This window comes from Scyliorhinus torazame, chromosome 15, assembly GCF_047496885.1.
Source record: "Scyliorhinus torazame isolate Kashiwa2021f chromosome 15, sScyTor2.1, whole genome shotgun sequence".
NCBI lineage: Eukaryota > Metazoa > Chordata > Chondrichthyes > Carcharhiniformes > Scyliorhinidae > Scyliorhinus > Scyliorhinus torazame.
The window spans coordinates 81,819,333-81,835,126 of record NC_092721.1 but is presented as its reverse complement, the minus strand read 5'-3'; the positions used below and the strand labels follow the sequence as shown (position 1 = coordinate 81,835,126).

The following is a 15,794-nucleotide window of genomic DNA, read 5'->3' as shown; positions in this document are numbered from 1 at the left end:
GTGCTTGTGTTTGCGATGGGTAGAAGCATACCCAACTAAAAAGCCATGTTACTGTTACATGAAAATGTGCCTAGGTTTGGGATCCCTGAAATCATATCCAGTAACAATGGTCCCCATTTTACAGGAAAGGTGGTAAGGGAATTGCTGAAAGCATTATAGTGTAAACACCACCTCTCATGTCCTTACCATCCCCACTCTACAGGGACGGTGGTGAGGCAGAACAGGATACTGAAGAACAAGCTGGCTAAGTTGTGTGATGAAACAGGTCTGAAGTGGCCTGAAGCCTTAACCTTAGTCCTCATGACCATGCGCTCCCATCCCAACCGTACTACCTCCCTATCATCATATGAGATAGTAATGGGACGTCGCATGTGCCTCCCTGTTTCCCCATCCCTCATGGTTAAGCAGATGGACATCCACTCCATGGGTGAGGGAACGCTGGGTTATTGCATAGCATTGACTACTTCTCTTAAAAGTTTGCATTCTCAGGTCGCAGAGGCACAGAAGAATGCTACCACTGAAGGGTGCCACCAGTATCAGCAGGAGTTTTGGTCCTCGTGAAGGTCTTCCGGAGGAAACACTGCATGGAACCTCATTGGGAAGGCCCTTACCTGGTGCTGCCAACCACCCACACGGCTGTGAAAGTGGATCCATGCCTCATACGTCAAGCAGGCACCGACCAGGATGAAACTGCCTGAACCAGAACCTTGACTGGACCATCAAGATGTGGACTCTAATACTGACTTTCTCCTGTAACGGCCCTTGCTGGGGCATGGATTGATAATTCTGCGGTCCAAAAGATGCTGGCCATTGCCTCACAGGGCAACCGGACTAATTGTTGGATTTGTACTCATTTCCCCACAAACCCTTCCTCTTCAGAGATGTGATTTGTGGCCCTCCCCTTGGATTCTGCATGGTCCCAAGTTGGCCGTTAAGGGGTCAGCCTGAGTATGCGTCAGAAGGAACTATACCCGGGGTTGTACTGGGGTGGGTGAGTTACCATTGCGTTCTTGTGTCTATCTTGCTAATTATGATTACCGGGCAGCCCGATTCCGCTTCTACAACCAGTCAGACCAAATGGGAATGCAAAGGGAATGAGTCGACATGCCTACTCCAGGCTCCTCCCTCTGAGACCAGTCTCACATATACTAACCAGAATGGGTGTGACTGTCAGCGGGCGTATAATCTGGCCCGGGGCAACTCCACAATCATTTGGGCCTCTGATGGCTGCGTCAAAGGAGGGTTTGGACCCTGTAATTATAGAAGCACTACTGGATGCCCGGCCCTACTGGCACTGCGAGCATTACGACTTAGTAGGACCTGTTGAATTCACTGGTACGCCCAGACCAATTCTACCTTTGTTTGGAATTGGCTTAAATTCTGTCAGAACCATATCTTTTAGTACCTGACCTACCCGACCTTTGTTCGTAATGATTCCTCCTGGCTTTGTGGGAATAGTGCCCAGAAGACCATTCCCGTTGATTGAGCAGGGACCTGCACCATTGGCAATATTATCCCTGAGGCCATTGGGGTTCAACACGTTGCCATTCACTCCCACCATAACCACCTGGGAACTCCGGGGAGTCCTAATAGGTCAATCTCGAGCCCACTGGTTACCTGTAGTACCGAGTTCCACCAGTTTGTCCGGGCCCTTATCCTGGATCTGGAGGTCTTGGAATTAGAAAGGGCTATCTTTAACATTTTGCCACTATGGAAATCATTGAGAATAAAACCCTGGATGCCATCCAGGGGTTGCAATCAGAGATTCAGTCCCTCTCTAAAGTAGTACTCCAAAACTGAATGGCCCTTGATTTCCTATTGGCAGCGCAAGGGGGAGACTGCGCAGCCATTAATGAATCTTGCTGCTTTTATGTTAATAAGGACCAAAGAATCGAGACGGATATGAGCAACATCCAGGAGCAAGTCCGCCTTCTCCATTTCATGGCTCAGGAAAAGCCTTCTGATTGGTGGAGATGTTTCCCTGACATTGGAGGGTGGTTTGGAGGATTCCTTAAGACCCTCCTCAAGTACCTTGGGATAGGCATTGACCTTCTTATCATCCTGTACATAGTTATACAGCTCCTCCTTTGCTGCGTTCACTCTGGCTGCCGATTAAGGGCACTTCAAGCTCCAGGCAACAACACCGCAGCCCAGCTCCTTCTCCTCCTCAATGATTACAACCTTACCGACAAGGAAGCCGAACGGTTAGGGGAGATAGGATCTTATTGAAGCTCTAAGTTGTCCTTGAAAGACAAAAGGGGTAAAGTGTGGGATCCATAATATCCTATTCCTTAGCGAAGGACATAAGTTAGGGTGGAATCCATAATATCCTGTTTCTTAGTGAATGAGAAAGAGCCAGACTTTAACCACCTTTTTATGTGACAAAGTGTTTCCCAACTTCTACCCTATTGTGGTAAACATCAATGTCTGCTAAAATAGAATTTAGTGTCGATACAGAGAACTGAGACAATCAGTATCCTTTAACTTGTGCTTTATTTTCAGTAGGATCTATTGAATCACAATTTTTAAACTAAATGGATAGAATTAATGGATTAGTAGAATAAAACATCTTTCTGTAAATACCATGAATATTCTAATATGCTTTCAAGGTAAATATGTAAGAAATGACACACAAGCATTAATTGCACAACAAAAATATATTCATATCAGTTAATGATTAAGCTCAACTGCATAGTTAACTTTGTCTTAAATCGACGATAACGTGCCCATTCTCTAGGAGAAATGTTTTCCATGAGTTAGCAGTGTGGTAGCAAAGCACATTTATTCAGTTACAATTCATCCAACTCGTTGTCCTCCATTGCTTTATGAAAGAAGTACCCTGGAATATGTAGATAAAAGATCCACTTGTGAGGTAGTATTTCCCTGTTAATTGAAAAAAAATTGATTATTATTTGTTTAAAACATGGGAACCGCAATTCCTCATGTGTTCCATCAGGTTCATGTTGTAACTCTAGCAGGGCACGGGAACATCCTGAAAACAGACAGATGCCAGCTTCAGCCGACTCTTCGGAGTTTCCAGTTGGTCTTATAATGGGAAGAACATCTGGCTGCTTCCCACAAGAGCAATGATGCCAAGTGGGCAGAGCTAATACGGGGGCAAGAATTCCTGATGTTGGGATTTCCATCATTTCTAGACCAGAAGGAATTGGAATAAAGTTCAAAATCGGTATTCTAAGAGAAAGGAAATGCTTTAATAATAATAATCACTTATCGTCACAAGTAGGCATCAATGAAGTTACTGTGAAAAGCCACATTCCGGTGCGGCTGGTACAGGAATTGAACCCGCACTGCTGGCATTGTTCTGCATTGCAAGCCAGCTATTTAGCCCACTGTGCTAAACCAACCCCTGTTTTTAGTCAAAAAACTGGTGCAAGTGGGTGCCACCATTATTTTTCTTGCATATATTTTTATAAAATTATCAAATATAAACAGTAACATACATAGGAACAAAGATATACACATATCTATTACATAAATACAACATTTTTAAAAACTGATTGACAAATACAATGGATCAAGAAACCCTAATCTCTAAACCAAGCCGTTATAACTCAACCCCCGAACTCGCAAATGTGTCCAGGTCTTTAAAGAATGAAGTGAACGGCTGACATCTCTGCTCGAACCTCCCCACCGAGCCTCAAACGGATTATTTAATATTTTCCAGGTGGAAGAATCAAATCACATCTTCCACCAATGCACATGCTTTGAGTGGCGGGGGAAACCTCCAGAGAAGCAGTGTTCATTTCCTGGATATTAACGAGGCGAAAGCAAGAACGTCTTCCCCCCCCCCCCCGCAATCCCTGAATGAAAGGACGAGGAGTCCGAGACTCCAAATATTGCTACCAGTGGTCAAGGTTTACCTGCAAAATCTTGGATATTGTATCAAAAAAGGAAAACTCAGTTTCCAGCAAGCTTAGGACAAGACCAAAACTCATACGTGTGGTTAGCTGGTATAAGTGAGCAGCCACACTTGTTCTCCACATCTCAAAATAACCCAGTCATCTTTGCCTTTGTCCAATGTGTTCTATCTAGTACTTTGAACTGAATCAAACTCAGTCTGGCACAAGATGAAGTGGAATTCACCCGGTAGAGGGCTTCCCTTCAAGCCTCCTCTGTAAATATGGAGCCTAGCTCCCCAACCCATTTCTTATACAATCTATCCAAAGGGGCAGGATCCGAAGATAGAATAAGGTTGTACATGTTTGAGAAGACCGCCCATTCTGTTGTGCCAAGGACAAACCTTCTCCAGCAAGGAAGAAGGTGGGGCCAGGGAGAAGGAAGAAAATAACTTGTGAAGAAAACACAAAAGGTTCGAGCCATTCAGCCTGTATCTGCCCGTGAGTTTCTCAAGGCTGGCAAAACCTCCATCTGGAAATAACTCCCTGAAGTGTACAAGACCTCCCATTCTCCAAGACATGAACAATGGGTCCAAGCTCGAAATAACAAAGAGGTGGTTGTCACAAATCGGGGCAAATGAGGGCTGTGAGAGGAGATTGAAGTGCACCAAAACTGTTTCCAAATCCTGAGGGAAGAGATCACCACAGGACTCAAGGACTCGAGGAAAGACCTAGAGGGGAGAAGGGCAGCGGTGCAGTAATGATGGCACATAGGGAGGTGCCTCCATTCTACTCCACTTCGACCCAGGGTCACTGAGCCATTCCAGGATTTTCTGTATGTTGGCAGTCCAGTAATAAAACAGGCGATTGGGGAGGGCCACGCCTTCGAATCCTCTGTCTCTCTGAAGCAGAGCGCTGCGGACTCTGACTCTTGCATGCCCAGCCAAACGCTGAGATAAAGTTGTTAACTATAATAAAAAATGCTTTGGCCAAAATAATAGGAATACATTGAAATAAAAATAGAAGCCATGGGAGCGCATTCATCTTGACAGTTTGGATGCTGCCTGCAAGAGCCAAAGGAAGATTATTCCACCTCTGTAAGTCTGTTTTAACCTTACTGATGAGGCTTGAAAAGCTCAGCTTGTGGAGTAAATCCCAGTTTATGGACTACGCGGATCCCCAGGTATCGGAATTAGAGAGCGGGAGATGAAATGGCAGTGAACCCAGCCGCGCTCCTCTGGCTGATGGGTTCACTAGAAAATACTCACTTTTACCCACATTTAACCTGTACCCTGAGGAAGTGCCAAATATTGTGAGTATCCTCATTATGTTGTCGATCGAGGAGGCCGGGTCTGTAATATATAGGAGTAGATCATCGGTGTAGACTGAGACCAGTGCTCCACTCCCTCCCGGTGTATATCTCTCCATCCATCGAAAGAGATTCAGTGGCTAGTGAAAAGTGCAACCAAGAAAAGGGACAGCACTGTCTAGTGCCCCCGCCCAACAGAAAATATTCTGAGGTTGTTCTACTTGTGCAGATGTTGCCTTTCAGGGCATTGTACATCAGACCACCCCAGGAGGAAACTTTGGGGCCAAAACCAAATCTCCCCAAGATCTCAAAAAGGTAGTTCCACACCAAACTGTCAAATAATTTTTCAGCGTTCAAAGGTGCTATGACTTAAGGTTCCCAACCGCTAGAGGGTGAAGGACAATGTTCAAGAGGCATTCTTGAAGCCTGTCTGATCTTCAGATATTATAACCGGAAGACAGGGTTACATTAGGGCTGCCAAGACATTAGACAGTAGTTTAACGCCTGTGTTAAGGAGAGAAATGTATTGGTATGACTCACACTCTACTGGGTCCTTGCCCTCTTTAAGGAGCACAGAGATTGTTGCTTGGGTGAGGGTCAGAGGTAGTGACCCCTTCGACAGCGAATCATTAAATATGTCCAATAGTAGAGATGTGGCCTGCTCAGAGAAACTCTTTTAACATTTGGTTGGGAAGCCATCAGGACCGGGAGCTTTGCCAGATTGCAGCCGACCAATACATTTCTGTATTTCACCTCCACCCTACAGCATCACACTGCCCCCTCTCACAGTTGCAGTACTCTCCCACCAGCAGTACTCTCAGTTTGCCCCTGCAAGATTTCATCATTAACACCACAGACCCTTCCCCCTGAAACTTCTCCTTCCCCCCCTCAGTGTCCCTTGTTACCCATGGCCTCTGCACCGTGCCCCCGGTTCTTCCTCCTCCCCAACCCCTGCAATCCTACCTCTGCAAGGTTCTGTGGTTCCTCTCCACCCCCTCTTGCCTTCCTACCCACCCAGCCCCTTGTATTCCAACACACAAGTTTTATACACAAGTTTTATACCCCCAACTTCGGGCCTCCGCCCTCACCCCCCCCCCCCCCCCCCCCTCCTCCGTATTCTCTGCACCAACCTGTCATTCGCCGTGCTGTTATGGGAGGGCAGCTGAGAAGTTGTTTCTGTTGGCAGGGGAATCTTAACCGTGGTGAGGCAGCGTCAGAGTAGGGGGCCTAACATGAGGAGAAATCTCTTCACTCAAAAGGTTCTGAATCTTTGGCATACTCCGCCACAGAAGGTTGTGGATGCTCCATCCTTGAATATATGAAAGTGTGAGATAGACAAATCTTTGGTCTCGGAGAGAATTGATGGATATGGGGAGCAAGGAGGAGAGTAAAGTTGAGGCAGATGATTAGCCATGGTTGGACTAAGCTCAAGGGGCCATTTGGTCAAATCCGACTCCTATTTCTAATGATCTTATACCCGGTGAAACATAATTCCGCTAAAATATGAATGTATTTTTCTTGACATCTATTGGTGTTAAGTTAACAGTCAGAGTTTTCTAAAAGATACCTGGGATAATTTTAACCTGTTGGAAAACAAATGAGACAAACAGCAAACCGCTCTCGATTTTACCTTTTCTAAAATCTACGGGATGTAAAACCGGTGTTGAAACCGTTCCTATCAGTCACCCAATTTTCTGATGAGATTAAAATGCTCCCCTTGTGCTCCAGTATTTTGTATTATTGAGGATACCCTTTGTTCCTTTCTATCTCTCTGAAGTGTAAAACAAAAATCTGGATACTGCACTTTGAATTGTGACAGACGGGAAGTCAAGCTAATTGCTCAGATTTCATATTATGGACTGGTATCAAATGTTCCTCTGTGTTCTAAAAATGTTAATCCTTGTTGAGAAAATTATGCTCATGTAAAGTGACTTGATGGAGCCAATTTACTGACATTCAGCCGTTGGAATGGAGTCTCGTTTTATTAAAATATAGACTGGAAAAATGGCTGTTGGATCCCGTGAATTGTGACATTCCTGATTTTCCAGTAGTAAATCTTTAATCTCCCCTCTCTGCCAGATTCTGTATTCCATGTTCCACCAGAAATGTTTTGTGCCACAAACAGGCCATATATTCTTAACATAAAGAGATCCATTAGTTAAGAGCTTCTGCATTAAAAAACCTGTTTCATTCTCACTGGTACATTTTATTATGTCAATTATACTGTGGTTATTAAACTGTAAGTTACTGTTCTCCACCAAGTGGCCACTTACCTCGATACCGAAAAGCTGCATCCACTTTGGATATTCCTCTAAAGGTGCTGCTTATTAAAAATGGGCCACGAATATCCTTGCTCCGTATAGAATAGCTGTTAAGAAAGCACATGGTACAGTGTGTCACAATCTCCAGAAAAAGCACACAACAAAAGCCTCAGAAAATGGGTGAAATGTTAAAAGAAATATGAAACCACATACGTCCAAAATTGATTGCCCACAAAAAAGAGTATCCTCCTTCTTCGAATTCGCATTGCAGCATCTATTTTAGTGACACTGCTTGGAAATTTAAAATCAGAGATAGGCTTTGGGAATCCCTGTTGCAGAACATTCCGTTTGAAAAGCCAGTATTGAGACCCTGAAAGGTGAAGAACAGTTTATTTTTAAAAAAGTGACAAACTGATTGGCCAAACCATTTTTATACCACAACAATGCTGACAATGCCAGATACTATTGTCATATTTCTATACTCCAACTGATTTGCATTCAGTGCTGGCACACATAGGTGATCATTGTGCTCATAATATTGAGAACAACCCACATCATGACTAACTATCAGGCAAAACATCCTCTAACAACCTGAAAATCACGACTTCAAGGGCAATCATGATAATGTTGCAAGTTCCAAGGAATTAACTCCGGATGATGGTGCTTCCATCAATATCGGAGTGGTGCAACCACTGACCCACAGTACAAAGCCACACGGAAAGTTTATATTCTGGAAGTGGTGAGAAACTGAAAGGTCAGAGAGAAAAGAGATTCCGAGATGATTCCAAGAGGAGAAAAAGGAAGATGTCAAGAAAAATAGAGTAGTTAGGGGAAGGGCAAGTAGCAAGGACAAATTTAATAACATCACCACAGGAGGAGGAAAATAAACCAACAGGTCAATCCGTACCTCACTCAGTCACTGCCTATTTACATGGAGATGGTTATATGCCAATCTTTGAACTTCATTATTTTTCTTTTTCTTTAATAGTTAGAGTACCCAATTTTTTTTTTCCAATTAAGGGGCAATTTAGCATGGCCAATCTACCTAACCTGCACATCTTTGGTTGTGGGGGTGAAACCCACGCAAACACAGGGAGAATGTCCACATGGACAGTGACCCAGGGCCAGGATTCGAACCCGGGTCCTCAGCGCTGTAGGCAGCAATGCTAACCACTGTGCCACCGTGCTGCCCTTTGAACTTGATTATGTCTGAAGTATTAATAGCATTGACTTGTGAGCAGATGATGAATCCATGGAACAGACTTCCTGAGGAGATGATGGAAGAAATTAGTATTGGTTCATTCAAATTCAAATTAGACAGAATTTTTTCAGAGAATTAGCATCTTGGGATGCATTGATTTGAGACATGATGACATGTGGAAAGTGTGGCACACCAGGGAGGGTGAAGGTGAATTTGCAATTGGCCTTGAAAGTCCACAGAAGACCAAAGCTGCAAAAACGTCAGCCAGAATGCTTCCAGCCACTTCTACTGCAACCACATTGTCACTGCCCAGCTGCTTGTTCACTGGCATGGATGTGCTGCATGTCCACTAGAAGCAAAATTAGTTGTTTTGGTGCATGACCTGGCATTTTGGGTTGCCGAGATCCAGATCACACCCATCTTAATCATCAAGAAGATGTTTATGCGTTTCACATGATGGAACCTCCAACCAAATGCCAGCAGTAACATTAAATTTCCTGGTGAGGTGCTTTTAAGTTCCTTTTCTGAGCGAAAAGTCTGTGAAAGTATTGTTTGCTGTTACTGGAGGAAATTTGGAAAGTTTTCGCACATACAAGGGAGTGATGCTGAATTTTGCCAATGTGGTCAGGGGAGTTTGAAGCCCTGTCAGAAGAAAGTTTGCACCATGAATTGGAAATGGAATACAGATATCACAGTGGGTGACCGAGGACTTTTAATCAAAGCCCATTAGGGCTCTGCCACAGATCTTTTGAGAGCATTTCAACTGCCTCCGCCTCAGCCTGAAGCTTCAATTCACTAAGGAAATTGTGCCTAATTGTCCTTCAACTGAACTTGTAGCTACCCAGCCAGGCAAATGTAGCACTGCCATTGGCTGTCAAGATCATTGCCGTAAACATCTATTCCAGCAGATCCTTCCAGGCAGGAGTAGGTGACATGAGTAACATCTTACAGTTCATAACGGTGATGCAGGAGGCCTCAAGTCTTCCTCTTAATAACCAGAGAGATGTAGGAAAGGACAGCACGTGGATTTTTCAAAAATTCATTCATGGGATGTGGGCGTCGCTGGCTGGGCCAGCATTTGTTGCCCATCTCTGAGGGAATTTAAGACTCAACAACATTGTTGTGGGTCTGAAGTCACATGTAGGCCAGAGCAGGGCAGATTGACAGATTCTCTTCTCTAAAGGACATTAGTGAACCAGATGTTTTCTTTTTTTACAACAATCGACAATGTTTTCATGGTCGTTATTAGACTTTTAATTCCAGAGTTTTATTGAATTCAAATTCCACCGTCTGTCCTGGTGGGATTCGATCCCGGGTATTACTCTGGTTCTGGATTACTAGTCCAGTGACAATACCACTACGCAACTGCCTCCCCTTGATTTGCCAGCCTAACAGGATTTTCAATGGGGTGTATCCTTGCACTAAGTGGCTCAGCAGGACTGAAAGTTTAACTGAGACTATCAGGACTACTCGCCTATTAACATCCTGCTGGGTGCGACCATGGCCAAGGGTCCTCCTGGTGAATGCCACAGATCCTGGCAGCAGTCACAATGCATTCATCAGGTACTAATCAGCCATAGCCTCTAGAAAGAACCAGAGTAAAGTTCCTCATTGACAAGGACTACCCACTCTATACCTGGACCATGAAACATGGTTTTGTTACCAAGGCTGCTTGGCACAACCCCTCCCCAAAAGCCTGCACCCACCAAACATGCATGGGAGTGTGTCTCTGTGTTCATGATAGTCCTCCATAACCTTGAAATTAATCTTTGTCACCAGGTTTTCGGAGTTCGCCTCAAGGGGAGGAAAGGGAGGAAGTATCTGGTATTCAGGTTCCAGTTCCCCTCATCACCCTACTCCACAATTCCCCACCTTTCAATCCAGCTGCTGTGTGACATCGCAGTGGTCTCTTGACCAAAATAATGGAACTAAAACCCTCCACCTGACATTCTCTGACATCTTTATTCATTAACACTTCCATCAAGGCAAACAAAGATGTCTTTTCACTCTTGTACCTTTGCCTGTCTTAGTGCTCCTACACAGGACTACCCCAGCAGCTGCAGCATGGTGTAAAAGGCTGCAGATTTTAATGGTGGAAACTGCACATGATCTTGCAGGACAACCTCAATCAGACCTCAGCCTCCAAGGTCCTGCTATGGTCTATTCCATCTTGGCATTGGCAGGTCTGGGCTGGCTGGCTAAAAGTCAAAGGCTGCAACATTGAGAAAGTGGAAATAGTGGGAGCTGTCACCCTGAGAGAGGACAGCAGGTTGCTGCACAACAGATTAATAATAATAATAATAATCTTTATTCACCACGCAGACACGGGTTGAACGTGCAGACTCCGCACAGGTGACCCAAGTGGGACTTGAACCCGGGACCCTGGCTCTGTGAAGCAACAGTGGTAACCACTGCTCGGGCCCAATTTCCAGGATAGTACCTTGACAATCCTAATAAGCTGCGGGAGCAGTGATCACTATACTGCTGTGAGAGCTTGGATGTTCTTTTGAGCATTGGTATTCACAACCATGGTATTCATGGTGACAGCACTCTGAACCAGTATGCCACCAATTTGGGCTGCATAGTCACAGGCATGGATCTTATGATGTCAGTATGAGATGTTGAATGGCTTCCATCTCTACTGTAATAGAAGCTAGACATTGGCCACTGCACAATGCATTATGGGTGAGTCACTGCACAGTGCATTATGGGTGGGCCACTGTCCAGTGTATTATGGGTGGGTCACTGTACAGTGCATTATGGGTGGGCCACTGCACAGTGCATTATGGGTGGACTTGCAAGTGCTATCATGGAACTGGCCATGACTTCCTTGCTGGAAAGGTCAGGCTCCAATCTCTTCAGTGACCTCTCCTCCTCTGAGCTGGCACATAAACGGTCCTTTCTACAGTTCGATGAGAGGCTTTTTGAGTGGCTCACCACATACTGACCTAACCTCTATAAACTGTAAACGTTACTCAGTGCCAGGATTTGAGATGGTGGCTGCAATCATTACATCAAGTGATGATGTTTCTTTATTCAAGGTGTGGGGTAGCTCTCAGCCTTCAAGAAGAGGTTGCAGTGGCTATGGGGCAGCAATTCTGGATATCCCCCAGCAGAGTTGCTGAATGGGTGGATTGGTGTGAAGGAAGGTGGATGAGGTGAAAGCAAGAGCTTCATGATCACACCAACGGGAGCCAACGCGTCATACCAGACTGGAGGATGTGGGTGAAGTGCAAATTGGGTGGTGCATGTGGTAGGAACTTACTACCATACTCAATGTTCCTGTTGATGCCAAATGCAACAAATTCAGTCACAGCCAGCTCCATGAAAGCATCATCTCTTCTAGAGGGCTCAGGAGATGTAGGTGCTCTGTGTACCTCTGATTCTCCACTGCTTCGTGTGATTATGTGCTACCTTATCCTGCAAGAGAGCCACAGAATTGTCAGTGAAGTTGTTGCAATTTGTTTGGGGAGTGTACCTGCCAATGGCTGAATAGCTGAAGTTCTATGGAAATAACACAAGGTGGGTGTGAGGCATTAATAAGTCTGTGACGGTGAGGTGGTGGATCTGAATGTTAAGCATGAATCCCGAGTGCCTAAGAGTGAGTGAGGGGGTGTATGTGGTATGATGAGCAGTGTGAGAGATTAGTGGTGGGATATGTTAAGAGATACCAGCCGTACCAGCCTCCCCGAACAGGCGCCGGAATGTGGCGACTAGGGGCTTTTCACAGTAACTTCATTGAAGCCTACTTGTGACAATAAGCGATTTTCATTTCAGATATCCTTTGAAGATATATTCACTGACTTTGACCAGTCATGGGAGGTCATTGAACTTTATTTGGCACTGCAGCCAGGTGCTCAGAGCCAGATTCTGAGCATTCATATCTCTGTCCATCTGCTCCCCTCCCCTCCTCAGGGTGCCTCTTGAGGGTCTTTAAGAGTGCCAACCTTCTTTTAAGAGGACAGCTGTGCATTCTGCCAGCCGCACGTGCACTTGGGCCTCCTGCTGACCATGCAGCCAGTCAGTCACATTTTTCACACAGGACTGCAATCTGAACTCATTTCGATGAACAGGCAACATGACGTTTGTCTGTTGTCTGCCTCAACAGGACTGAGACACAGGGTAATTGCCTATCGCAATCTCCTTACCCACTTATTCAATCTTTCCACTATGGTTCCCTGGGCTCTTCCTCACAAGTTTTCTTTGTGACATTTTAGGAACTGTTTCAGAATAATTGTTAGAGATTGATTGCTATGACTAGTCAACAACTCCATTTGGGTGGTCATGGAATCACCACACCACATAAACCCCCCACCCACCACCACCATGGAATCTCACCCTCCACCACAAAATACCCCACATCTACCATGGAACCCTTCCTCCTGCCACAGAATTCCACCCCTCCAACTGTCACAAAATCCCATCCACCACCATCAAATACCCCCACAGCCACCGTGGAATCCTGCCCCCATCACAGAAACCCCCTGTCCCCCAACACCATGGAATCTCACCCTCCACCACAAAAAATACCACCATGGAATCCTGCCCCCACCACAGAACCCCCCACCCACCACCACTGAATCTCACCCTCCATCACAAACTACCCAAAATACCCCACAACTACCATGGAGCACTGCCCTCACCCCCCCCCCCCCCCCCCCCCACGCCCAACCACCACCACCATGGAATCCAACCATCCCTACAGACACAAAATCCACCTCCCACTTCCAGAATCTCCCTCATGGAGTTACCACCTGGCAGTGCCTGAGAATTGCCCAGGCCCGACCAGATTGCCCCCTGGGGGCTATATTTACCAATGCACCCCCGGTGGGTTCTATTATTCAGAACACATCAGGTTAAAAACCTGTTGTATAGGGGTTCCTTTTCAACATGGGGGTTGTTGCAGCAAGGAAGGCTGATGAGGTTTAAATGCTCAATCTTTCATGGCGGGAAGCCTGTTCTGTCACTGCCAGGGAGCAGAGATTATTCTCCAGGAAATGTCACGGGCTCAAATCCCGTTTTCCGGCTGGCGGGAAGTGATGATCCCATCACAAAACCTCGGCTGTTATGTTAAAAATTTTCAGAATTAACTTTTCAAATAATGTCACTCGGCCATTTGCTTTGCATAAATGGCATCTCACCTGCCGATTCTTTTTGTGAGCTTGCTGGATTTGCATACTAATTAATCCTTAAACCCAGCTCAAGAATCCTTCTAACAATGTGACAGTTGTAAAGCAATGCTCAGCCCAGAAAGGGAACAATTTCAACGGTTGTTTCCGGTTGCTACCTAGAGTTAATTCTTTATAGTGATGTTAAACATTGGTTCAGATCTTCCAGTCTCCCGATATTTGGAGACCAGGCATACACTGGAAGATATGCTACGCGACTCCTTGGAAATCCCAATCCACAGACTCCATGGGAATTTCTCAGGAGGTTTGAACTGCCAAAGGCCAATTCTTCTGTTCCCTGTTACCCTCCGAAAAGTCTCCAACTTTGAGTTGGTCTCAAACATTAAAGTTCAGCCATTTCCGACTTGCTTATCTGGATAATTATCCATGAAATATTGGTCAGAAAAGTCTTCGTCTAACTTTGGGGTAACTATGCGATTGACATCCCTGCTGCTCCCCTGACACCCCTTGAATGCCCCCACAAAGAAAACACCCCACTCTCTCTCCCACCCCCCCCCCCCCCCCCCCACCCCGCCCCCCCGACCGAACACAGTATACTCTCATGGCAACAGATTTATTACAAAAGAAAATCGAAAATTTGCAACCTGAGAAAAAAATAATGCCGGGCCTCCTTCTGTGTCCCCTTTTGGATCTGCCGTGGATGGGGTATCGAACAGCAGCATCAACATTTGACATCATACTTGGCCATGTGCTGTTTACTGGGATTACCGCTGAGGATCCAAAAATCTTGTACAATCTAGAGGCAACAATGAACACAATTGTATCAGCGTCCTCCAGCTTTAATGAGATAATTTACTACATATATGTTGCTGGCCAGAAATCTCATTGATAAACAGCACATAACCAGAGATGATCACAAGATATGTTTTAATTTAATTTTGTTGGTGAGGGGGATCGGTGAGAATTGAGGTTTTTGCTATGAGTAGCAAAGTTGTAAACATCTTGGTCAGAGTTTCCCTGAAATTTACCAAACCAGCTTAAAAGTGAGACCAGTTTAAAACACAGATTTTGTCCAGTGCAAATCAAGTTTCTATAATGTTTTCAAATCATAGAATCCCTACATTGCAGAAGGAGGCCATTCGGCCCATTGAGTTTGCAATGGCACTTGGATAGAGCACCCTACTTTAGCCCACACCTCCACCAGCTCCCTGTAACCCCACCTAAGCGTTTGGACACAAAGGGACAACTGAGCATGGCCAATCCACCTAACCTGCACATCTTTGGACTGTGGGAGGAAACCAGAGAAGCCGGAGGAAACCTAAGAAGACACAGGGAGAAAGTGCAAACTCCACACAGGCCGTAACCTGAAGCCGGAATTGAACCCTGGAGCTGTGAGGCAGCAGTGCTAAGCTCTGTGCCACTGTGCATCCCTTTGCATGAGTTTGAGCCCACTCATACACTTGGCCACATACCCAGATAGAATTACTACACTAACTGCCCCTATTTGTTGGACGTCAAAGAAACTCTCAACATTAAACATGTCTCAGGTGCAAGGTCATTGTAAAGCACATTCAGGAATCTTTTCGATATTAAAATATCTTAAATCTGTGAAGAAAATGACAACTGAGCTTCAATGTAACCTGTTCAATATAGTTTTAAAATTTTATTTTGCTCAAATCAATTTATGATTGAAAAAAATAAAATTTCAACAGTCTGCAATCTCAACAAATTACAAAATGTCAAACACAGCAGTTCCATCAAAATTTCAAAAAGTAAAAATCAGGTGAACATTGTGGGTTTAAACCCTTGTTCAATTGCCCAGCCTTAGGGAAATATTGAGTTACTGACGGCACTGTTTTAATTTAACTTGCTACCAGTTACTTATAATCATTTTATTTATGTACCACCTAAAATGAAAGTCAAATATGTTATTAGAGTTCTATGATCAATATTAAATTCAATGGGTGGGAAGTGAGTGGTAGCAGCCCTGAGGTCTGACCACTGCAATTCCCAACCCTTTCGAGTTCCAATCCCACC

The 15,794-nt window shown here is 45.0% G+C and overlaps 1 protein-coding gene across 1 annotated transcript in view; it reads right to left on the bottom strand.

The window, feature by feature from the left end:
- Positions 1–2,474: 2,474 nt before the first annotated feature.
- Positions 2,475–15,794, bottom strand: part of LOC140391643 (matrix metalloproteinase-18-like) — a 34,740-nt gene continuing 21,420 nt past the window's right edge. The window contains exons 7-10 of the mRNA XM_072476339.1: positions 14,402–14,553; positions 7,641–7,797; positions 7,440–7,534; positions 2,475–2,883 (exon numbers count right to left, since the gene is read on the bottom strand). Coding sequence (XP_072332440.1) covers positions 2,786–2,883; positions 7,440–7,534; positions 7,641–7,797; positions 14,402–14,553 — 502 coding nt within the window. The 3' untranslated portion in view covers positions 2,475–2,785. The remainder of the gene's footprint in view (positions 2,884–7,439; positions 7,535–7,640; positions 7,798–14,401; positions 14,554–15,794) is intronic.